Source organism: Mobula hypostoma, chromosome 23 (assembly GCF_963921235.1).
Source record: "Mobula hypostoma chromosome 23, sMobHyp1.1, whole genome shotgun sequence".
NCBI classification, from domain to species: domain Eukaryota; kingdom Metazoa; phylum Chordata; class Chondrichthyes; order Myliobatiformes; family Myliobatidae; genus Mobula; species Mobula hypostoma.
The window spans coordinates 43,881,525-43,906,184 of record NC_086119.1 but is presented as its reverse complement, the minus strand read 5'-3'; the positions used below and the strand labels follow the sequence as shown (position 1 = coordinate 43,906,184).

Below are 24,660 nucleotides of genomic sequence, written 5' to 3'. Positions count from 1 at the left end.
AAACACTGCCTCACTACTATTTTAAATTTATTTTATGTACATATACTTACAGTTATTCATTCATTTATTTTTCTATATTTTATCATACTTTGCATTGAACTACGTTGCTAAGTTAACAAATTCACGACATATTCCCGGTGATATTAAACCAGCTTCTGAAAAGAACGGACACCAACGCGGCGACTGCCGGCGACAGGAATGACCCCGCTCAGGCTGGTGACGTCACCTCTGTTACCATGGAGCGGGAGGGGCGGGAAGCAGGGCCGTAAACCGACCCGTCGTAAAGTGACCCCCAGGCTGTGTCGTGCGGCGGGACCACGTGGATTGGATCCATGGCGCTGTATGGGAAGGCGGCCGCTGTCTTGCAGCAGGCCGGGGAGCAGCGTGGCTCTGTCAAATCCCTGGTGTATAACAGTGGGTATGAGGTAAGATGAGCCACGGTGTATAGTATCGGGGGTGAGGGAGGCAGCTGCCTGACAGCGGGCATGAGGGAAGGGGAGGCTGGTGTCTCACAGTGGGCATCAGGTGAGAGAGGGTGTAAGTCTCACAGGGGCATGAGGTGAGGGAGGGTACAGGTGTCTCAGTGAGCATGAGGTGAGGGAGGATGTAGGTCTCACAGTGGGCATGAGGTGAGGGAGGGTACAGGTGTCTCTGGGCATGAGGTGAGGGAGGGTGTAGATGTCACAGTGGGCATGAGGTGAGGGAGGGTGTAGGTGTCTCACAGTGGGCATGAGGTGAGGAAGGGTACAGGTGTCTCTGGGCATGAGGTGAGGGAGGGTGTAGGTGTCACAGTGGGCATGAGATGAGGGAGGGACACTTGTGTATAATGGTGGACATGTTGAAGGGGGATTGGGCATTGGGGAGTGTGTCGGGGGGGGGAGGTATTTGGCCAGTCGGTGAGGTAGCCTGCCAGGGCCAATTGTAATGTAGATGTGGATAATTAGTTTGTTTAGTTAAGGAATAAATGATGGGCAGAGCACCAAGTTCTGTTTGGTTATGCAATTAATTACTACCTTACTAGTAACTAAATACTAGTTACTAATTAATTGCCAGTTTAATTTAGTACAACATCACGAGCTGAAGGACCTGTTCTTACTTTCTACTGTTGTATGTGAAATAAAAACTGAAAATAGTGGGAATACTCAACAGGCAGCATCTGTGGAAAGTTCCCGCTTGATCCTATGCTTCACCTTCCTCTCCAATCAGATTCCACCATCCACAGCCCTTTGTCACCTCCCAGTTTCTGTCACTATCCCCACTTTCCCCTCCTCCAGTCGCCAATCAACCCTCCTCCACCTGGATCCACATTGCTTTTGCTCCATCTCTTTCCATCACACTTTATCCCCGCTGTCTCCACTCTACCTTTTCGGTCCGCATGAAGCAGATTGACCTACAATATTAACTGTCTGTTTCTTTCCATAGATAATGCCTGACCCATTGAGTTCCTCCAGTGTTTTGTGTTCTTCCCGACTCTGACACCTGCAGTTTCTTATGTCTCCATTTTGTGAAATAAGAAACAATTTATATTTCCACAGGTGCTGCTTCACTTGCTGAATATTTCCCATTTTTATACACAAGCGCGCACACGTGATTCTGGTTAATCGGGTAGCTGCTTATTTGAGACAACTCTTATAGAAAAAAACTTTATTTGGGACACTTTGCTGCTTGCCTGGGACAAGAGACTGTTGCCAAACAGTTTCTAACTAGCGAATGTTGAGTGCACTTGTGTGGACACTACACCGAGCTTAGAGCGAACAGGGTTTAAATAGCGTTAGTTGCATATATTTATGTTTTTTTTAAAACACTGACTTTTGTCACTGATTGTTGGTGAGAATTAAGCAGTATGACAATTCAGAACTGTTTTGCTCACCATGGTATCAACCATTCAGATGCCAGAAACAGCCGGAATGAAAATGAAATGATTGCACTACTTCTGCAAGTTAGGAACTATGAAAAGTTTGAAGATTTGGCAATCATCTTGATTATTACAATGAAAATTACAATTTGCAGGATGCAGTTATATGAAGGCGAACCTGAGTGTGTGTGCTGATTGACTGTAAATTAACACAATCAAAAGAGCACTGCAGCGTACATGGAATTCCTCTGATAACTATTAGTAACAAATAGTTTTATAGCTGTACTGTAATTTGTTCAGAATATCATTTAAATACTTGTTACTCAGTTATTCAGCACTTTTATGTTATGTAAAACTACAATCTTAATCATATTTTTGTGACATCTTATAGAACATTTTTGTTACTTTGAATTATCCCAAAAGACTACAGAAGAATTGCTCTGGAAGTTTAGAAAACACAGCATTGTCTGGATATTTAAAAGACTGGAGGCAGTAATGTAGTAATAACCAGAGGTTTATATTGTGATCCTGGCTGAGTAATAAATATAGATTGGGACATTTGGACTATTTGGAAGTGGTGTTATTTGCTGAAGGACAGATGTGCCCTTGGTTTAAAATATCTCCCAAAAGATGCTACCTTAGGCAGCAAAGATTGCTTAAATATTGCACGAATCTGCAATGAAACTCAACTCGTAGTCTTCTTCACCATTGGCATGTTTACTCCTGAGCTATAAGAGAAACTGCATGCTTAGTAATAAAGCAGGTTAAAGAGTCAGGAAGAATGTGTCAAGATAACATACACGACAATGGTTATTGTTAGATTGGAAGTTCTTGTTGAGGATCCATTTCAAGTTGGTATTCTCTCAGTATAAGAGAACCATAACTTGATGGGTGGACAGTTTACAGGAAGTGTATTGTCCTTGAGAGGTGTATGAGCTTCAGATAGTAATGTGAAAGATTAATTGTCAGGCTTTTATTTGCTTCATATGGAAGGGAACTAGCGAAAGCATCTCGAAAGAGCATATGGTGATGTAGATAGAAATGGTGAACATCCTCCTGCCATCTGGAAAAAGGCACTGAAGCATTCGGGCTCTGACGACCAGGCTATGTAACAGTTTCTTCCCCCAAGCCATCAGACTCCTCAATACCCAGAGCCTGGACTGACACCAACCTACTATACCCTCTACTTTGCTTATTGTCTTGTTTATTATCTATTATTATTTATTGTAGTACCTGCACTGTTTTGTGCACTTTATGCAGTCCCGGATAGGTCTGTAGTTGAGTGTAGTTCTTGTGTTTTTTTCTTATGTAGTTCAGTGTAGTTTTTGTATTGTTTCATGTAGCACCATGGTCATGGAAAACGTTCTCATTTTTACTATGTTCTATACCAGCAGTTATGGTTGAAATGACAATAAAAAGTGACTTGACTTGACTTGATATCCTGTGAAAACTCCTTTAAAAAGATGGCTTAGAGTGCTTGATAGAGGTTTGTAAACAAGACTAGGGTCATTAACCTGCCTTGAAATCTTTCAAGTCTTTCCCTCCATAGTCTTGGATACATGGGATGATTGTAACCTTAGGATCACCTTCCCAGCTATACTGTCAGGTGTCTAATTTCTTGGTTTATCCCAAGAACTTATTTCTTAAGTTTAATCCTTATCCAAGAACTATAATAATTGAATTCCTAGTTTTGAGCTCTGAAGATATGTTTACCATTCTCACAAAGCACAAAATGTGTTTCCGTGTAGCTGGTGTCCATGCCCACAGCGATACTGGGCTGGATGCAGCGCCTCGTAAAGAGGCTGAGTAAGCAAACCTGACAAGATAAAGTATGAATAAGTGGGAATGTTTGTACAGAAAGTGCCACATTAATGGTTTTTGCCTTTCAGAATATTAAACAGCTGTATGCGCTGGTGTGTGAAACACTGAGATACACCCCTGTGCTGGAGGAGATCATTAGCATGACAGACCTGTTGAAGAAGGAGAAAAAACTGCAGATCAATATTGCTAAGGTATGACTATTTATGTGAGTAGTAGATCAGAATTTTGACGATATCTTCTCCATGGATCTTCTATTATTTTACAGATTGTTCTACAGAGGGTTCTTGGGATTTCTCCTTTCCTATCCCATCTTCCTCTATTCCCACTCTGACCTTTTGCCTCTTCTCACCTGCCTATTACTCCCCCCCCCCCCAACCGGGTCCTCTCCTCTATCCCTTTCTCCTTTGGTCCATTCAGATTCATCTCCTATCAGATTCCATCTTCTCCAGTCCTTGACCTTTCCCACCCACCTGGCTCCACCTACCACCTTCCAGTTAGCCTCTTCCCCTCAACCCACCTTTTTATTTTGGCACTCCCCCTCCCCCCCACCCTTCCTTCTCAGCCCCGAAGGAGGGTCTTGGTCCGAAACACCGACTTCCGTAGATGCGGCCTGACCTGCAGAGTTCCTCCTGCACTTTGTGTATGTTCTTCGGATCCAAGTTCATAGCTCCCTGCAAGTGGCCACGCAACTATATAGACTGATAAAGAAGGTGTATAACGTGCTAGCCTTCATTGGTTTGGATATTGTAAGGAAGTCACATTTTGCATCTGTGGTTAGGATGCACTTGGAGTATCGTGTGCAATTCTGGTCACCCCCTTACAGGATGTTTGTAAGGGTTTTGGAGGGTATGAGCTATAAAGAGATGTTGGACAACCATGGGTTATTTTCTCTGGAGTGGCAAGTGTACAGGCAATGGAACAGGGAAGTAATAGGATGGGAGTGAATAGAATGGGAATGGAACGGAGAGAGAGCAGGGAATCAGAAGGGCAGTGAGCCCATGAGTTCAAGGAGGGGCAAGTGATTCTCCTGATGACTTAAGTGGCTGTAGGATATTGTGTGCAGCTTGCATATTCGCTAGTATCTGACAGATTTATGATGTAGGTTTAGAATCAAACTCCAGTGTTCTTAAGGGAACGTGATTAGTTGTTAATACTAGATGGATGTCACAGGGGGCAAGAGAACTTGAACTGTATTAGTGCTTGCATCAGTAGCCAAAAGGAAAGGAATTGGAAGAGGGGGTTTGTCAGATTGGATATTGATGTTCATGAGATTTGATTCTAAAACTAAAATATGCAAGTGTTTGGAATCTAGAGACTGTTCATGTGAAATCTGCACAATTAGCTACCTCAGAACAATCACTTTGACTTTTTTAAACATTAGGTGCTTGTGTATGATCTCCTCTTTGGGAAGGGTCTGAAGTGTGGCGGGAGCTGGAAGGTATTGATTATGAAACATCGTTCGCAGCTAAAATCAGCACTGGCCAGATTAAAGGTAAAAAGAAAAGTTTACCGCGATGAGGACCTCATTGAATCAAAACCTTCTGATGCAAAAGGTATGGGTCCTTCTGACACAGTGGAGTGCACTTATTCTTTGTTACTGTATTTCCAGATTATTCATAGAATCTTTACCTATCAATTTTATAAAGTGTATTCTTTAACTAGAAACATTAGCTACATGTACTCAGCTGCAGTTTAACTGACTAACAGATTAGATGTGTTGATTGAAGGAAAGTTGATTGCATTGAACTGCTGCTGCTAAGTTGACAAATTTCACATCACATGCCGGTGATAATAAACCTGATTCTGATTTTGAATTGTTAGCCATGATATTGAGAAAAGTTCTTTAAATGGTGCCATGAAATTGCTAATGTTAACAACAATAGGCAGGCAGTGTTTATGTCAAAGAAAATGCTTCACATTCCCTGTGATAATTTTATTCCCAGTGCCAAAAAAAATTAGCTCAAATCCTTAACTTACTGACTCTTAATTAGCTGGTCTGATTGAAATGCTCCAAAACACCAAAGCAGAGGTAAGAGCTCCTAAGATCTGTAATTCTTGAGTTAAGGCCTCTTACAGCTTTGGCTAGTTTTCATTGTGAAAACATTGGCCCCTTACCATTACTTTCTCTGAGCCTAACCTGTTCAATTCCCCTCCTTGCTGCAACCTTTATATAGTATTTTTCATCTAGCAAACATTTTCAGGGCACCATACAAGAGGTTCAAAAATTTGCTGAGCTGATAAGGTTCTGCTGAGACAAAAAATCGAAGGTTGGTGAAGGTAGTGGGCCTGAAGGGAAGGTCAGAGAAGGAAAGGAAGGTGGGGGGGGGGACATTGCAGAAGTTAGATGCTTGCCAGCTGAAGGCATGGCTGCCAGTGGCTGGGTTGGGTTTGGAAGACCTGAGATGCCTGAATAGAGGGCAGGAGGAAATTGGAGGTAAACAACGTAACTAAAAGGGTGTTTGCCGCAAGGCCTGTGAGAATGGGGTAAGGCCACGGTGTCGGTTAAGTTGGAGAAAGCAGAGCTGAGGTGATGTTCACTGAGAATAAAGTGAGCGTGCTGGAATAGTTGCGTCGGGAGATTATAGCAGCAGATGTATCGAGGCAGAGTGGACTTAAGCTAAAGAGTGAAATTTTGGAAGTGAAGTCCAAAGAACAACTTGGGTTCAAAATGAGATGAAGATCTTGAAGTCTGATTCAGTTTCATATGGTTTCCAGCAAGTCAGAAGCATCCTACCAACCAGAAGTAAATTTGTACAGAGCAGTGTAATTAGAGCTAGAACTTTTGGCTAATTATTTCTAGCTCTGTTACTCTATCTTACATATCTGTGTGTGTAGCTGGGAGGCTAACTCAGCAAAGTTTAGGAATCAGAATATCTATGTGGATGTTGGTAGCATTGTTAGTTCTGTGGTCATCACACTCTGAACATACGCCATTATATTTAATCACATGTGTTACCTATGTTAGCATCTAAAGCAGCCTTCCCAATCTTTTTTATGTTGTGGACTAATACCATTAAGCAAGGGATCCAAGGAGCCCAGGTTGCGAACCCCTGATTGAGTTCAAGGACAAATCAGATTGCCAGTGGTTATGGTTTTGCTTCCTTGAGATGGCTGGATAAATCACATTTAATCTGTGGTTTTACCAGCAGTTTGTAGAAACGCCTGTACCTACTTCCTTCCTCGTCACGTCTCCGCTGCATGGTTTTTGTTAGCATTGGCTGCTGTGATATCCCTAGCCTTGCCTCTCTTCCCAGATTGTCAACTGCCTCGTTACGTCCGAGTGAATTTGCTGAAAACCAACGTGGAGGATGTAATTGACTACTTCAAACGCGAGGATTATGCTTATCTCGGGCAGGCAACTGAGTAGGTTTGATCTTTTTCTTCAATAGCCAGCACAAATTAATTTCAGAAGTGGTTATACAAGACCAGTCTGGTCCATTGTCCCTAAGCCTCTGGGCTGTCGAAGGGAAGGTAGAGAAATTAGCATTGCTATTCACACTTACCAACCGGATGCTGTCGTTTAATCACTGTTCTCTTTGGTTGATTGATGCTCTCACTTAAGTTGATGTGGTAAGTGTGGTTTACTGATAGCCCTGATTTTTGTCATATACAATATAGAAACATAGAAAATAGGTGCAGGAGTAGGCCATTCGGCCCTTCGAGCCTGCACCGCCATTTATTATGATCATGGCTGATCATCCAACTCAGAACCCAGCCTTCCCTCCATACCCCGTGACCCCTGTAGCCACAAGGGCCATATCTAACTTCCTTTTAAACATAGCTAATGAACTGGCCTCAACAGTTTGCTGTGGCAGAGAATTCCACAGATTCACCACTCTCTGTGTGAAGAAGTTTTTCCTAACCTCGGTCCTAAAAGGCTTCCCCTCTATCCTCAAACTGTGACCCCTCGTTCTAGACCTCCCCAACATCGGGAACAATCTTCCCGCATCTAGCCTGTCCAATCCCTTTAGGATCTTATACGTTTCAATCAGATCCCCCCTCAATCTTCTAAATTCCAACGAGTACAAGCCCAGTTCATCCAGTCTTTCTTCATATGAAAGACCTGCCATCCCAGGAATCAATCTGGTGAACCTTCTTTTACTCCCTCTATGGCAAGGATGTCTTTCCTCAGATTAGGGGACCAAAACTGCACACAATACTCCAGGTGTGGTCTCACCAAGGCCTTGTACAACTGCAGTAGTACCTCCCTGCTCCTGTACTCGAATCCTCTCGCTATAAATGCCAGCATACCGTTCGCCTTTTTCACCGCCTGCTGTACCTGCATGCCCACTTTCAATGACTGGTGTATAATGACACCCAGGTCTCGTTGCACCTCCCCTTTTCCTAATCGGCCACCATTCAGATAATAATCTGTTTTCCTATTTTTGCCACCAAAGTGGATAACTTCACATTTATCCACATTAAATTGCATCTGCCATGAGTTTGCCCACTCACCCAACCTATCCAAGTCACCCTGCATCCTCTTAGCATCCTCCTCACTGCTAACACTGCCACCCAGCTTCGTGTCATCCGCAAACTTGGAGATGCTGCATTTAATTCCCTCATCCAAGTCATTAATATATATTGTAAACAACTGGGGTCCCAGCACTGAGCCTTGCGGTACCCCACTAGTCACCGCCTGCCATTCTGAAAAGGTCCCGTTTATTCCCACTCTTTGCTTCCTGTCTGCTAACCAATTCTCCACCCACACCAATACCTTACCCCCAATACCATGTGCTTTAAGTTTGCACACTAATCTCCTGTGTGGGACCTTGTCAAAAGCCTTTTGAAAATCCAAATATACCACATCCACTGGTTCTCCCCTATCCACTCTACTAGTTACATCCTCAAAAAATTCTATGAGATTCGTCAGACATGATTTTCCTTTCACAAATCCATGCTGACTTTGTCCGATCATTTCACCGCTTTCCAAATGTGCTGTTATCACATCCTTGATAACTGACTCCAGCAGTTTCCCCACCACCGACGTTAGGCTAACCGGCCTATAATTCCCCGGTTTCTCTCTCCCTCCTTTTTTAAAAAGTGGGGTTACATTAGCCACCCTCCAATCCTCAGGAACTAGTCCAGAATCTAACGAGTTTTGAAAAATTATCACTAATGCATCCACTATTTCTTGGGCCACTTCCTTAAGCACTCTGGGATGCAGACCATCTGGCCCTGGGGATTTATCTGCCTTCAATCCCTTCAATTTACCTAACACCACTTCCCTACTAACATGTATTTCGCTCAGTTCCTCCATCTCACTGGACCCTCTGTCCCTTACTATTTCTGGAAGATTATTTATGTCCTCCTTAGTGAAGACAGAACCAAAGTAATTATTCAATTGGTCTGCCATGTCCTTGCTCCCCATAATCAATTCACCTGTTTCTGTTTGCAGGGGACCTACATTTGTCTTTATCAGTCTTTTCCTTTTTACATATCTATAAAAGCTTTTACAGTCCGTTTTTATGTTCTCTGCCAGTTTTCTCTCATAATCTTTTTTCCCCTTCCTAATTAAGCCCTTTGTCCTCCTCTGCTGAACTCTGAATTTCTCCCAGTCCTCAGGTGAGCCACTTTCTCTGGCTAATTTGTATGCTACTTCTTTGGAATTGATACTATCCCTAATTTCTCTTGTCAGCCATGGGTGCACTACCTTCCTTGATTTATTCTTTTGCCAAACTGGGATGAACAATTGTTGTAGTTCATCCATGCAACCTTTAAATGCCTGCCATTGCATATCCACCGTCAATCCTTGAAGTGTCATTTGCCAGTCTATCTTAGCTAATTCATGTCTCATACCTTCAAAGTTACCCCTCTTTAAGTTCAGAACCTTTGTTTCTGAATTAACTACGTCACTCTCCATGTTAATGAAGAATTCCACCATATTATGGTCACTCTTACCCAAGGGGCCTCTCACGACAAGATCGCTAATTAACCCTTCCTCATTGCTCAAAACCCAGTCCAGAATAGCCTGCTCTCTAGTCGGTTCCTCGACATGTTGGTTCAAAAAACCATCCCGCATACATTCCAAGAAATCCTCTTCCTCAGCACCTTTACCAATTTGGTTCACCCAGTCTACATGTAGATTGAACATGTACATGTACATGTACATGTGATATAAAACATAATTGAAAAATGATGTAGACAGTCAGGCAGCATCTGTGGAAAGATTCTCAGGTCCAAAACGCTTTCGCTGAATTGGAAAAGCAAGAAAGCAAATGACTGTTCAGTTGCACCAAAGGTGGATGGGTGGGACAAAGGAATATCTGTGATGAGGTGCGACCAAATGGGATAATGTGGCAGCTGGAAACCAATTCTGCTTTACGCGTGTTGCTAACAGCAGAGCTGTAGTACATGTCTAAGCGGCCTGGCCGTACTAACAAAGAGAAGCTGGAAAATTTCCTAAAGAGTGCAGAATATCCAGGCAGAAGATAAGTTGTTGTTCCTCAGTCTTGTATTGGACGTTGTCATAGAGTAATTTGCCTATCTGACTTAGTTCTATTTGCCTGCATTTGGCCCATATCCCTCCACACCTTTCCTATCCATGTGCCCTGTAAATTCCTTTGAACATTGCAGTTGTTACCATCTCTACCACTGGCAGGCCATTCCATGTCCCACCTCCCTCTGGGGAAGAATTGCCCCTCGCGTCTCTAAAATTTCCTCCCTCACCTTAAATCTATGTCCTCTAGTTTCAGACTCCAAAACTATACAGCAAACCAGAGAAAGGTGGGTCAGAGTAGATGTTGAATGACGAATTAAAGTAAGTCCAGATCATTCCTGTGGACTGAACTCAGTGGCTCAGCAAAGGTGGTCAGCTAGTCTGCAATTGGTTTCACGGATGTAGAGGGGACCGCATTTCAAGCATTGAATGCCATCCGCCAAATTAGGAAAGAAACGTGACTTCATCTGGAAAGATGGCTTGGTCCCTGGATCACAGTTTTACAATTTAAGTGTATAGATGTGAAGTGCTGAAAGCCACGTCTCCCTGTGATTAGAATCGTTGGGTTTGGATGCTTGTGTGCCTCAATGATCAGTGGAGAGCTATGTTGGCTGGAGATGGTGCTTTATGCTTTGGCTTTTGTTAGGGTTGTCTGTGCCAAAAGGATCAAAGGGTAGAGGACCACCTGTCTTCCAGGTTCGGGGGTTCAGCTCAGGGCTAACAACCCTGACTGTAATACAAAATAGTTAGAGAAACGGCAGTGAAAAGTCCTTTACGTCTGAGTGTGACGGTATTCCTGAGTCTCCACCTGGTACTTGCACGACTAACAGGGAAAACCGAGAGAAAGCTACCGACATGATGAGGGAACCCCTGGAAATCGCCAGAGATGGCGGATCTTCAGTGTGCCCAAACCGCCAGCAGTGTAACAGGCAGAAAGAGAGAAAGGAGGGCCATTTATTGAGAAGTTGGCTTCCCTGTGGCTTTCTCCAGTGTGTTACATAGTTGCATGTGTTGGTACATCAGTACAAGTTACATTTATGACTACACCCATTAACACAATTTGTTAAGATTATTCTGTGTGTCTCATCTGTTGCTTTAGATTGGACTTTCCACCAAGTCAATTTAGAATAATTTGTAAACTGAAGGGACTTCCTAATGCCCAGTTGGGAAGTTATCTGGTCAAAATGTCAGAGTTTATTTGGACAGGATCCAGGTTTTATTCATTAACTTTTTCTTTTCTGAATAATCAAATCTGTAACTTTGCCAGTTGGTAAATTGGCTTATTAGTGTTGCATGTACTGAGGCAGAGTGATAAACCTATCTTTGCATGCTGTTTTATACAGATCAGTTCATTATGATAGCACATAGAGTGAATACAAGGTGGCAGTGCAGCTAGATAATAATGTGTAAGGTCGTAACGAGGGAGTTTGTCAGGTTAAGACTCCATTTTATTGTACCAGGGAACCATTCAATTGTCTTACAGCAGGGAATGGAAGCTGTCCTTGTACACGTTGGTACGTGCTTGTAGACTTTTGTATATTGTTGCCAAATTAATGGATCTTCATTCACCCGGTTCTTGTCCAGTGACCTCACATTTGAGCTCTTTTTCCCACAGTGCAGCAGATCTGAAAAATCTCACTCATAGACAATTCATCTCTGACCCTCATCTCCCTGAATTACTCGTTTTCCACCCGAAGACTGATCTTCACGAACACTTTTTGTACACAGCTGGACATATCATTCTGCAAGATAAGGTAAGCCAACTTACATTTTATCCTCTTGCTCGTGGTATCCTGAAACACATGGAGATGTGTATTTATTACTTAATTAGACCCTTTCCAATTTGACTGAAAGGGCCAAATAAATCTTTTTAATGGCATGTAGCAAGATGACAAAATCTACAGTTCTGCTTGAATCGTTTTGGGGATGAAGTGGTATTTATCAATGTTCTTTTGGGAGATTAATTGAAAGGCCATTTTCTGGCACATTGTTCTTAGTTTGAAAGGTGTGAATTTGACAAATTAACAGGTTTATTCTTTCTATATATGTTTCACTAATATGTTTGACACTGACAGGTGTTTATTTAGAGAATTGAACTATTCCTCTGTTAGACGGAGGGACTATTTCTCCCATGTCTGGGGTGCATTCTACTTTAGATTCTGTGGGTCATTTTGTATGTAAAGAACTTGGGGTTTGGATGACGTCAGAGAGTGGATGGTGTCAGACAGTGAAGAGTGTTTGGTGGTTTGAAGGGGAAAAAAAAGCTTCACAACTTGACTTAGATGGAAACTCCACAGAGGTTTCCTGCGTATTCAGTTCTCAGTGGGTATTGGTTCTTCATAGCCTGGTATGTGGTGTAGAAGGTTGCTGAATATTTCCAATTTTTTCTCTTTAGATTTCCAGGATATGTAGTGTATTAGTTTTGTTTTATTTCTAGATTAGTCAAAAATAAGTGAATTGTCCAGGCATTGCTTATGCTGCTAAAGCTAGGATCCTGTGAAGGGCTGTTCTAAATCAACAGCCAATTTATGCCATGGCTCTGTGTACTCCCACATTCTATCCTTCTCCAGCTCTCAACAAATCGCTTGCTGTGGTGTGGGTCTTGCATGCTGACTGAATTACTCATTGCAGCCAGATCACTTGCCTTTGTACCCCTTTTTATCTGCAGGCCAGTTGTCTCCCGGCCCATCTCTTGAACCCTCCAGTGGGTTCTCATGTAATCGATGCTTGTGCAGCTCCTGGTAACAAGACCAGCCATCTTGCCGCTATTCTTTGCAACAAAGGGTAAGTCTGGGCTTTAACTGCAGTATACTTTTAAAAAAACACGATCTAAGGACCCTGTGAAACTCAAACAAAATGTCAAACTTTACAAATGCAACCACCAAGTTTCTGTTGGGGCTGAAGTTGTTCTTGCACAATGGTCAAGAAACTAGCTGGCGGCTTTGCCATACGTTTTCTGTAATTGTCACTTTACTGTCTTTTTCAAGTTATTAGGGTAGATGGTGGGAAACAAATGTCAGGCAATGTGAGAGTTTTGTTGAGATAAACTTTATCTGATAGAGGAATTGTAGCTATTATTGGGGTCAAAGATGGTTTTAAATGTTTTGGGGCAATTATAGGTGACATGGGATTTTTTAAAATTTAGTTGAGGGACCTGACTCTCGTTGGTCACATTGTCTTTGGTTGACTGAAACTGAGTGGTTTGCTTGGACCTTGGAGATGTCAACCTGGAGCAGACGCAGTAAGGCTGATTACATTTCCTTTCCTAGATGGCTTGCTGCTCCTGCAAAAGGCCAATTAAAAGTTCACCTGATTAGTAAACTTAGCCATCAGGAGCATTTAAGAATTTATTAAAGGAGTACCAAGAAATGGATAAGGAGAAAGGAAAGATTAGAGGAACATGAGACCAGCTTGTAACCATTTCCATGAAATGCATAAGGAGGCAACTATTAGCAAAAGTTATTGTAGGTTCCTTACGGACTGAGACAGAAGAAACTTACGTTGGGTAGAAGGAAGTAGCACCCAGATTACATATGCTTGGTGGCTCTCTTCATGGAAGATAACTTAGAAAATTTAGCATGGAAATAATAGACCAATACATCCAGCGTGAACAACAAACAAAGAAAAAAATGAGTTTTTTAAAAAAAATATTAGAGAAATTAATGGGATTGAAAGCTGATTAAATCTTCAGGATTTGATGTTCTTCATCCAAAAATTTGAAGAGATTGTTATGGAGACTGCAAATGCAGAGTTTAACATCTTCCAAATGTCCACAGATTCAAGAATAGTTTGCACAGATTGGACAGTACCACCATTTAAGGAAGGTGAAAGAGAGAAAATGGAGAATTTCAGGTCAGTTAGCATGACATCAGTGTCAGAAAAAAAATCTGGAAGAGCCAAGTCATGTAGAGTCCTGAGTTTTTCTCAAAGGGAAGATGTGTTTGACACTTTTTTTGAGTTTGTAACTACTAGATAGATAGATACTTTGTTGATCCCAAAGTGTCACAGTAGCATTACAAGTGCACAGATATATATATTAGAAAAGAAGTAGAATGAATAAAAAATAACTTACTACAGTCTCACAGGAGAAATTCATCACTTCCCAGCTATAGGTTGACTCATTATAGAGCCTGATAGCCGAGGGTAAGAATGACCTCATAAAGGAGAATCGGGAAATGTGGTACACTTGCACCTTCAGAAAGCTTTCATTGAGGTGCCAGTTGTGAAATTGTTAAAATTAGAGTACCTGGGCTGGTTAATATTGAAACACAATGACAATGGACAGGTCCAGTAAATAGTTCAATGTTTATTTAATATTTCATTTAATATCAGAGAATGTCAGGATCAGATTTATCATCACCAGCATGTATGGTGAAATTTGTTAACTTAGCAACAGTACAATGCAATACATAATATAGAAGAAGAAAAATAATAATGAATTGTAATGTAGGTATATTGAATAGATTAAAAATTGTGCAAAAACAAATAATACATATTTTAAAAAGTGAGATAGTGTTCACAGGTTTAATGTCCATTTTGGAATCGGATGGCAGAGGGGAAGAAGCTGTTCCTGAATCGCTGAGTGTGTGCCTTCAGGCTTCTGTACCTCCTACCTGATGGTAATATGGTGAGGAACAGTGGTAACACCTGGACAAGCCAGCGAGCACTGTGAGGGTCATGTTTTTTGACTTCTCCAGTGCGTTCAATACCATCTACCCTGCTCTGCTGGGGGAGAAGCTGACAGCAATGCAGCTGGATGCTTTCCTGGTGTCATGGATTCTTGATTACCTGACTGGCAGACCATAGTATATGTGCTTGCAACAGTGTGTGACTGACAGAGTGATCAGCAGCACTGGGGCTCCACAGAGGACTGTCTTGTCTCCCTTTCTCTTCACCATTTACACCTCGGACTTCAACTACTGTACAGAGTCTTGTCATCTTCAGAAGTTTTCTGGTGACTCTGCCATAGTTGGATGCATCAGCAAGAGAGATGAGGCTGAGTACAGGGCTACGGTAGGAAACTTTGTCACATGGTGTGAGCGGAATTATCTGCAGCTTAATGTGAAAAAGACTAAGGAGCTGGTGGGAGAGCTAAGGTACCGGTGACCCCTGTTTCCATCCAGGGGGTCAGTGTGGACATGGTGGAGGATTACACATACCTGGGGATACAAATTGACAATAAACTGGACTGGTCAAAGAACACTGAGGCTGACTACAAGAAGGGTCAGAGCCGTTTCTATTTCCTGAGGAGACTGAGGTCCTTTAACATGTGGTGGACAATGCTGAGGATGTTCTACGAGTCTGCGGTGGCCAGTGCTATCATGTTTGCTGTTGTGTGCAGGGGCAGCAGGCTGAGGGTAGCAGACACCAACAGAATCAACAAACTCATTTGTAAGGCCAGTGATGTTGTGGGGATGGAACTGGACTCTCTGACGGTGGTGTCTGAAAAGAGGATGCTGTCCAAGTTGCATGCCATCTTGGTCAATGTCTCCCATCCACTACATAATGTACTGGGTGGGCACAGGAGTACACTCATTCCACCGAGATGCAACACAGAGCGTCATAGGAAGTCATTCCTGCCTGTGGCCATCAAACTTTACAACTCCTCCCTTGGACGGTCAGACACCCTGAGCCAATAGGCTGGTCCTGGACTTATTTCATAATTTACAGGCATAATTTACATATTACTATTAAACTATTTATGGTTTTATTACTATTTATTATTTATGGTGCAACTGTAACGAAAACCAATTTCCCCCGGGATCAATAAAGTATGACTATGACTATAAAAAGGCATGCCCTTAGTGCTGGAGGTTCTTAATAATGGACGCTGCCTTTCTGAGACACTGCTCCTTGAAGATGTCCTGTACTTTGTAGGCTAGTACCCAAGATGGAGCTGACTAAATTTACAACTTTCTGCAACTTCTTTTGGTCCTGTGCAGTAGCCCCCCCCCTCCCACCACCCATACCAAACAGTGATGCAGCCTGTTAGAATGCTCTTCATGGTACATCTATAGAAATTTTTGAATGTTTTTGCTGACATACCAAATTGCTCCAAACTCCCAATGAAGTATAGTCACTGTCTTGCCTTCTTTATAGTTGCATCAACATGTTGGGACCAGGTTAGATCCTCAGAGATCTTGACACCCAGGAACTTGAAACTGCTCACTCTCTCTATGATCCCTCTGAGGATTGGTATGTGTTCCGTTGTCTTACCCTTCCTGAAGTCCACAATCAGCTCTTTCGTTTCACTGATGTTGAGTGTAAGGTTGTTGCTGCGACACCACTCCACTAGGTGGCGTATCATGCTCCTGTACGCCCTCTTGTCTCCATCTGAGATTCTCCCAACAACGGCTGTATCATCAACAAATTTATAGATGGCATAGCTCCACAGTCATGGATATAGAGAGAGTGGGATTAAAGAGAATCGCAAGGCATTCTATACATACATCAAGGACAAGTCGATAACTAGGGAGAGGGTAAGGCCGCTTAAAGGGGGGAAACATTTGCTTGAATGTGGAGGATGCAGGTGAGGTCATAAATGAGTACTTTCCATGAGTATTTTTCGAGAAGAGTTATGGGGGGCTGGACAAACGGGTTATTTTCTCGAGCAGTGGAGGCTGAGGAGAGATCTGATAGAGGTTTATAAGATTATGAGAGACATAGATATAGAGTAGACAGGGAGTACCTTTTTCCCAGGGTTGAAATGTCTAATACAAGGTGGCGTACATTTAAGGTGAGAGGAGGTAGGTTCAAAGGAGACGTGAGGGGCAAGTTTTCTTTACACAGCAGTGAGCACTTGGAGTGCTCTACCTTGGGTGGTGTCAGCTACATTAGGGATTTTTAACAGATGTTCAGCTAGGTACATGAATGTGAAGGATATGGACATTTGTAGACAGAGGGGTTAGTTTGGTTGGATATTTCATTATTTAATTGGTTTGACACGGCATTGTGAGCTTAAGGGCCTGTTCCTGTGCTGTACTATGTTCTATCTGTAATTTTGTATATCTGTATGAAATCCCCCCTCATTATTCTCTAACACTCCGGGGAATAAACTCCTAATCCATTCACCCTTTCCCTGTATATGCCTCAGGTCCTTCAGTACTGGCAAAATCCATGTAAAATTTCTCTTCACTCTTTGAATCTTCATAATATTTTTCTTGCGGGTAGATGATCAGAACTACACACAATACTCAGAATTGAGCCTTATCACATCTTGTACAACTTCAACTTAACACCCCAACTCCTGTACTTCCTGTACTCAATATGTTGATTTATGAAGGCCAATATGCAAAAAGCTCTCTTTATGATCATGGGTATATACACCTGTAATACCACTTTCAAGGAATTATGTATCTGTATTCCCAGATTCCTCCATTCAGCTACACTGCAAGTCCTGCACTGTAAATCCTACCCTCATTTGTCCTTGCAAAGTGCAACCCTTGTCTGCATTAAATTCCATCTGCTATTCTTCAATCCATATTTTCAGCTGTTCCAATTCCTGCTGTAAGCTTTGATAGTCTTCCTTGCTGTCCACTATGTCCCCAATCTTGGTGTGATCTGCAAATTTGTTGATCCAGTTTACTACATCATTAATATCGTTGATAAAGATGACAAGTAGTATTGGACCCTGCAACGCACCAGTAGTCACAGGCCTCTGATCAGAGATAACCATCTACTACCATTCTCTAGCTTGTCCCATGAAGCCAATATCAAATCCAGTTTACTGCGTACCTCATCCTGAATGCCAAGCGACTGAACCTTCATGACCAAAGTAACACGTGGGGTCCTGTCAAAGACCTTGCTAAGGTCCACGGAGGCAACATCCACCTGCTGTTTCTTCATCAACTTTCCTGGTAACTTCCTCAAAAAATAACCTCTGAAATTGGTTAGACACGGCCTACCACACGCAAAGCCATGTTGACTATCCCTAATTAGGACCTGTCTATTCAAATACTTCTATATCCAGTCCCTTAGAATACTATCCAATAACTTACCACTAATGACATCAGGCTTACCTGCCTGTAATTTCCTGGCTGATTCTTAGAACTTTTCTTAAACATTGGAGCAACATTAGCTATCTTTCAATTGACTGGCACCTTACCTATGGCAAAGGGCAGTTTCTGCAGTAGCCTCCCACATGGTCTGAGGGGACACCTTGTCGGGCCCTGAGGATTTATCTACCCTATTTTGCCTCGAGACCAAGCACCTTCTCCTCGGTAATCCATATACTGAATGACTTCACTGCTGTTTTGCCTTAGTTCTACAGACTCTATGTCCATCTTCCGAGTAAATACTGAGTGGATCTACTCTTTCCCTTTAGCTCCTGATATACGTATAAAATGCTTTGGGGTTCTCCTTGGTCCTACTTACAAATGACATTTCCTGGTCCTTCTTTATTTTTGCTTAAATTCATTCTTTTTTAAGGAAACTCTTTGCATTTGATCTGGACACCAAGCGCTTGGCTACGATGGGCACCCTACTGTTGAGGGCTGGAGTTACATGCCATGAAATGGCCAACCAGGACTTCCTGCTTGTGGATTCCAGCAACTCCAAGTACCGGGATGTAAAGTATATTTTACTGGATCCTTCATGCAGTGGCTCTGGTGAGCAGTCTTTCTTTGACTACAGGTAGCTTTGAGACACAAAGGTTTATGGAGATTTGTATGTACAGTAAGTAAAACTGAAGGCAGGAAGAAAAGGTAAAATGTTGCTGTTTGTTTTTTTTATTTGAAGCTTTATTCAAGTACTAAACAATTTCCAGTTTTACTTACTGTACAAAGGGGTTTTACTTACTGTACAAAGGGAGATTTGGGCACAAATTTTTGAAGGGGTAAAGAGAACAGCTGTGCTATAGCTGAATGGGTGTCTCCTAATAAAATACACTCAAATAAGAAGTGCTAGTAGCCATGTCAGCTCCAGTCTGTAAAATCCCTTACACCACCTCTGTTTCCCGTGGTTTGAGTTGCTGTCAAGAGTATATGGGAATATGGGCTCAGCTAATTCTTCCCTGTTGGGTTGGTTCCTTCAGCAATTAAAAAGGAAGTATTGACATCTGAAATTGTTGCGGGAACTGAGCTCCACTGGGTGACATTCAAACCTTTTGACTGCGTTATTTGACGCACCTCGCCGGATGTTCTTTTTCCAAACCAGGAATTGTAAACCGCTTAAACCAGTTCACAGATGATGAGGATTCGTCGTCCGCACAGCGCCTGCAAGCGTTGGCGGCTTTCCAGTACAGAGCACTCAGTCACGCATTGAGCTTTCCAAGTGTGGAGAGAGTCATTTACTCAACTTGTTCAGTCCATCGTGAGGAGAATGAAGACGTTATGGAGAAGATACTGCAGCGTTATGCAAACTGTTTCAGGTAATAACTTCATGAGGAGTCTGTCCGTAATCTTTACCCCTGTCTCAGATGGTCTAATTTGACCCATTTTCTGAAGTGAACGGAAGTTAAATGAATTTTCAGACATGGTCTAATCAGCCTGAAGTAATATTGTGCATCTTGGATAGCTGTGGCTGGGGAAGGAGGTTGAGGAATTCACTCAAACTTTACCCCATTGATGACGTCAGTAGGTTCACTCCCAGTTATGCTTTCCTTATTGCTGTGTTGGCTCAGCAGTTAGTGCTACTCTCTCACAGCTCCAAGGAGCTTGGTTTGATCCAGCCTTGTGTTCTTTGCCTGGAATAGCAGTTTTGAGGTTGGAAGCCTTCAAGTGCATCGACCAAGTGGTCGTCCTTTGTGTGAATGTAGGAATATTGTCCGGCCGTGCAAATAGAGAAGTGACCACAAGCAAGTGTGAATGGGTCCAAACTAGAACCTGCAAAACACACACTGAACAGAAGTCAAGATTGAGAACGCTGGTATTTTTTCCCTCCAGTCTTCAGGAGTAACAAGGTAAGTCCATAAGATATAGGAGCTGAATTCGGCCATTTGGCCCATCAGCTCTGCTCCACCATTCCATCATGGTTGACTTATTATCCCTCTCAACTCTATTCTCCTATCTTCCCTCTGTCACCCTGACTAACCAAGAACCTAAACCAATAAACTTGTTACTCAAGTCCTTAAAAACTCTGCTGAAATCACATTGGCTACTCCAGGAGCTATGAATTGACTCCTCTAGACTGGAAGATTAGGTACACACCCTCACAAAGACCTATTTGTTGGCAGGTTCATTGGCTACTGTCAGTTGCCCCAAGAGTATGTTGGTTTGCTACAGAAATTGAAAGAATCTGGTTTGCACAGAGATTACTAGGAAATAATTGTGTTAATAAGATTGATAGGAATTTTGTAAACTGGGATAGATGGGATGCCTTAATCCCCCTTCGCCCCTCCGCTGACAGAAGTAGGAAAGTTCAGAACCAAACACAAATTCCTTGAGTCCAGGATGAATTCAACGGCGAGTTCTGTTTTCTGCAAGGACAGATGGACGTCACTCAAGTAACTTTTGACTCGATGTATTAATCCAGCACATTTGTCATCTTTTTCATTGGATTGTCTCAGTATTTCTTAGCTGCATCTACTCTTCCAGTCTAGAGGAATCAATTCATGATTAGCCGTGTTACTCCTGAAGTGGAACGGGGGAAAAAAATCATTGGTATTTTCAATACTGACTTCCGTTGGGACCCCTGTTCTAGTTTGGACCCTGTCATACTTACTTGTGGTCACTTCTATACTTGCATGGTCTAGATTCACATACAAAGGGTGACCACTTGGTTGAAGCACTTGAAGGCTCCAACTCGTACTGTTATTTCCTCACTAGGAGAATAATTTGGGGTCTAACAGTGTCATTCTGAGTGCAGTCTAATGGGAACGTGCACTGCTTTTGTTAAATTGGGACATTTGAGCTAAGAGCGTCTGTTTCTGTTCCATGCAGACTAGTTAATTTGATGCCTTCGTGGCCATGTCGTGGTCTGGATACATTCCCAGAAGGTCCCAGATGTCTTCGGGCCACGCCGGGCGACACCCTGACAAATGGCTTCTTTGTTGCTATGTTGGAAAAGCACAATGGGCAAAATGAGAAGGAACAAAACAGAGAGAGGTAATACAAATGTAATTACATAATGAGCATATCCTTGGAACCAAACTCTAATAACCATCTTAATGAGGTAAATCCTTGGAACTGATGTCAGAAAAATGAATGCATGGTTCTTTAGTAGCACAAAATTAAATGTATTCATTTCTCCAAAGCAAGTGAATGGATTATCTTTATTCAGAAATATTATTTTTATTGTGTCCTTTATTGTACATTGATTTTGTGTGTATGTGCACACGTGGCTGTTCACTTTGTTGCTTCATATGAAGGTCAAAACAAATTTATAAATCCCTTTGTATATTAAATTATACAGTTATAAACTTCATTGTTATTGGTGCTGCCACAAGGCGCACTGGAAAGCCTAGGCTAGAGATACTGTGCCTTTTTTAATACTGTGATGCAGCAGTAGCTGCAGGGATCCTACCAGTTAAAATTCTGACTTCAGCTCTTGATGTTTTGCCAGTTTTCTTTAAGACATTTAGTGGGACTTATTGGTAAAATTAAAATACGCAATATTAGTTAAAGACAGAATAGTGATTAATAGATACAGAAACTGCCGGAAATACAGGGGCCAGGTAGCTTCTATGTTGAGAGAGAAACAGTTCACAATTCTGGTTAATGACTTTAGGATGAAAGGTCTCAACCTGAAACAAGAACTGTTTCTCCCTCTGTGACCTTTGAGTCCACCAACTTGATTTTATTTTCTGGCATTTACAATGAATGTTCTTCATCGGGTGATTGTAAAACAGTCTTTCCCTAAGTGTCAATGTGACCGTTTCTTCTTTACTTGCAGTAACAACTTTGAAGGTGGCACAATAGAGACCTGTTGAGAAACCTGAGAGCGGGAACAGATTAGTAGATTGGGTAGATGAAACAAATAATTTCTGCCAGTAATGTTAGGTGATGTATATTGGGATGCATAATAACAGTAAAGAGCTTGAATCTCAAAAGGAGAAGAGGTTTTAGAGATGGGAATTTTTAGAAACTCAATTGAATTGAAGGTTTGAGTAGCCAATGGCTGGTTTATTTGAATCAGTGGGCTCAGAAGTAATGTTATTTACTTTGCCATGGTGTATAGTGCCACTGCAGTAAGCACAACACTATTTCTGCTGGGCATCGGAGTTGGAATTCAATCCTAGCATCCTGTAAGGAGTCTCTACCTTTGCCGTTGAATGTGTGGGTTTTCCCTGGGTGCTGTGGTTTCCTCCCACAATCCAGAGACGTACTGGATAGGTTACTTGGACATTGTAAACGGTCTTGCGATGAAGTTGGGGTTGTCCGGGTGGTGTTATTTAAAGGGCTGTAAGGACTTATTCTGTACTGTATCTCTAAATAAATCTTATCTTTCTAGCTTTGCTGAGGAGTGTGTACCACTTGCAGCATCTAGCCTTACTTCTGTGAAGGTGCTGGAAGGAAATCCTGCAGCTTGCTCACCAACAGCTCGACGCAAAAAAAAGAAATTGAAGAAAGTCAAATCAATTGTATGAGGACAAGGTAGACTGAAGATGGTGCAGCCCAGGACAATAAAACAGAATACTGCAAGAATTCAATGAGTCAAGAATCATCTGTGGAGGAATAAGGTGCAAGCCAACAATTTGGGTCAAGACCTAAATCAGCACTGGGGTGGGGGGGAATGGGGAAGGAATAAAGATTGCCAGCATATAGCAGTATGAAGTGGATTTGGACAGAGCATGATCAGTGATTATGTGAATGTAGATAGGGGATGGATGAACAAACAATATTAAATGGAAAGAAGAGTGTGTAAGTGAGGGAGGAGACACCAGGAGATGTGGGTTATCCCCTCTGTCAGTGTTTTCTGCCCTCAATCTGTTCAAGACCTGCCTGTAAAGGTAACGCTTGAGCCTGTAACTGGAACACGTGCAATAAAGGATACTGTTTTTTGTTTTGTATATGGTCAAATAAATTGATGTATTTCACATGATTTTAATATGAAATGTGGGTGATTGAGCGAAAAAGGAGGTACCTCTTGTCTATTCTAATACTAGCTTACATACAGTAGTTTTTCATTGGTACCTGTTATGTTCATCCAGCCTATTGCTGTAAATGTACCTTTATTACCTTGATTTTACTTAAAACTATTACGGGGTGAATTTTGTCTCACTGCTTCTGGAATGCCATGTGTTTTACAAAACAGCTGAACTATGGCCTAATCTTTTTGAGAAAAACTACTGGGCAATTGAGTTATCAGTTTAGAGAAAATAAAGACCATTGAGTAAGGTAAGTGTAAATAAGACATTTGAATTACTTTATTAGAACTATAAAAATGGCATATTGTCTTTGTGACAGGTTCAATTCAAGGCTCCCCAACAGAGCTAAGACTGCAATAGGTGAAATAATTCATGTTTATTTTTGTAATATGCCATAAGTGGCAAAGTGTGAGTGTAACCAGTGTAAGAATGAAGTGCTTCAGCAAAAGTCTTCATAATCACAGCTTTTTATTTAAAACTATCTCAATTTAATGACATAAGCAAAAAAATCAGATCTCTGCACACTTGCAGTCAGCTCTACACCTGCACATTCACTCACTAGTTCTATCAAGCTGAAGTTGCAATGATAGAAATCTACAATATTTTTAAAGCACACTAACATTTCCACATCCACTCATTCTATGAGTTACTCATCAACATTCATCACTTGCATGTATTTTACCATTCAAAGTCACCAGAGACCACACACAACATTAGGATTAAAGCATTTCTTGCTGCATATTCAGTCTTCATCTACATAGGTAGTTACTTCAAGTGCCCTTTTGGGTCAAAACTTTATATTTAAACATGAGATTTGCCTTGTTATTACATAAATGACAAGCCCAGGCATTTGATAAGTTATCAAATGACATGGTGTCAAACTGAAGTGTAAATAATTTGTTGTAATGAATTAAATGACACACCATTCCCCAACCACCCAAGTGTGTTTGGACAGATGTGGGATACAAATTATCTGGTTAACTTTCAAATAATTTACAAGTTGTTTTGTAAAATAAAACTAATTCTGATACCACTTGTTTCAACTGGCCATTAAATCACAAAACATACAGGTATGGTTTCCTTCCTCTCCAAAAAAGACACTTAGCTGTCAAAGTGCTCCATTGAGTGGCCTGGTAGAGGCAAACATAATTCAATGTTTGAAGAACAAGGAAATCAAGATATATTCCAGTAATTTGTATGTTTTAAGTTTAGCATAATTTAAGACAACTGTGGGCACAAATTTAGTGAAGCATATTTATTGGACGAAACTCCAATTAATAAATGACCCTTCTGGAATAAGAGGTCTTTAAGCAACTGGTGTCACAACAGATGCTTATAACTATGGTGATGTGGAATGGGGGTTTCTATACATTAAGACCGTCCTAAGGAATATTTATTAAAAAGTAATTTGGCATCATAGACTGTGCAATTTACATGCTGCTACCCACAAGCTTCTTACACAATCACAAGTGGACAAATCGTGTGTAAATGCTCTTCACTCTTTCTTCTCCCCCCCAACCC

The 24,660-nt window shown here is 41.8% G+C and overlaps 1 protein-coding gene across 1 annotated transcript; it reads left to right on the top strand.

Moving 5' to 3' along the window:
* Nucleotides 1-314: 314 nt before the first annotated feature.
* nsun5 (NOP2/Sun RNA methyltransferase 5) lies at nt 315-24,653 on the top strand. The gene is made up of 10 exons (XM_063031282.1): nt 315-425; nt 3,745-3,867; nt 5,058-5,229; nt 6,931-7,039; nt 11,731-11,869; nt 12,784-12,899; nt 18,543-18,721; nt 19,269-19,482; nt 20,993-21,157; nt 22,503-24,653. The coding sequence occupies exons 1-10, from the start codon at nt 333-335 to the stop codon at nt 22,636-22,638; spliced, it is 1,446 nt and encodes a 481-aa protein (XP_062887352.1). The 5' UTR covers nt 315-332; the 3' UTR covers nt 22,639-24,653.
* Nucleotides 24,654-24,660: the final 7 nt, after the last annotated feature.

Excerpts from the sequence above, each read along its gene's own strand:
- nsun5 (XM_063031282.1), top strand. The coding sequence starts at position 333 with ATGGCGCTGTATGGGAAGGCGGCCGCTGTCTTGCAGCAGGCCGGGGAG. Across the intron at positions 11,870-12,783 it reads ATATCATTCTGCAAGATAAG|GCCAGTTGTCTCCCGGCCCA; the intron begins GTAAGCCAACTT and ends TTTTATCTGCAG. Across the intron at positions 19,483-20,992 it reads CGTTATGCAAACTGTTTCAG|ACTAGTTAATTTGATGCCTT; the intron begins GTAATAACTTCA and ends TGTTCCATGCAG.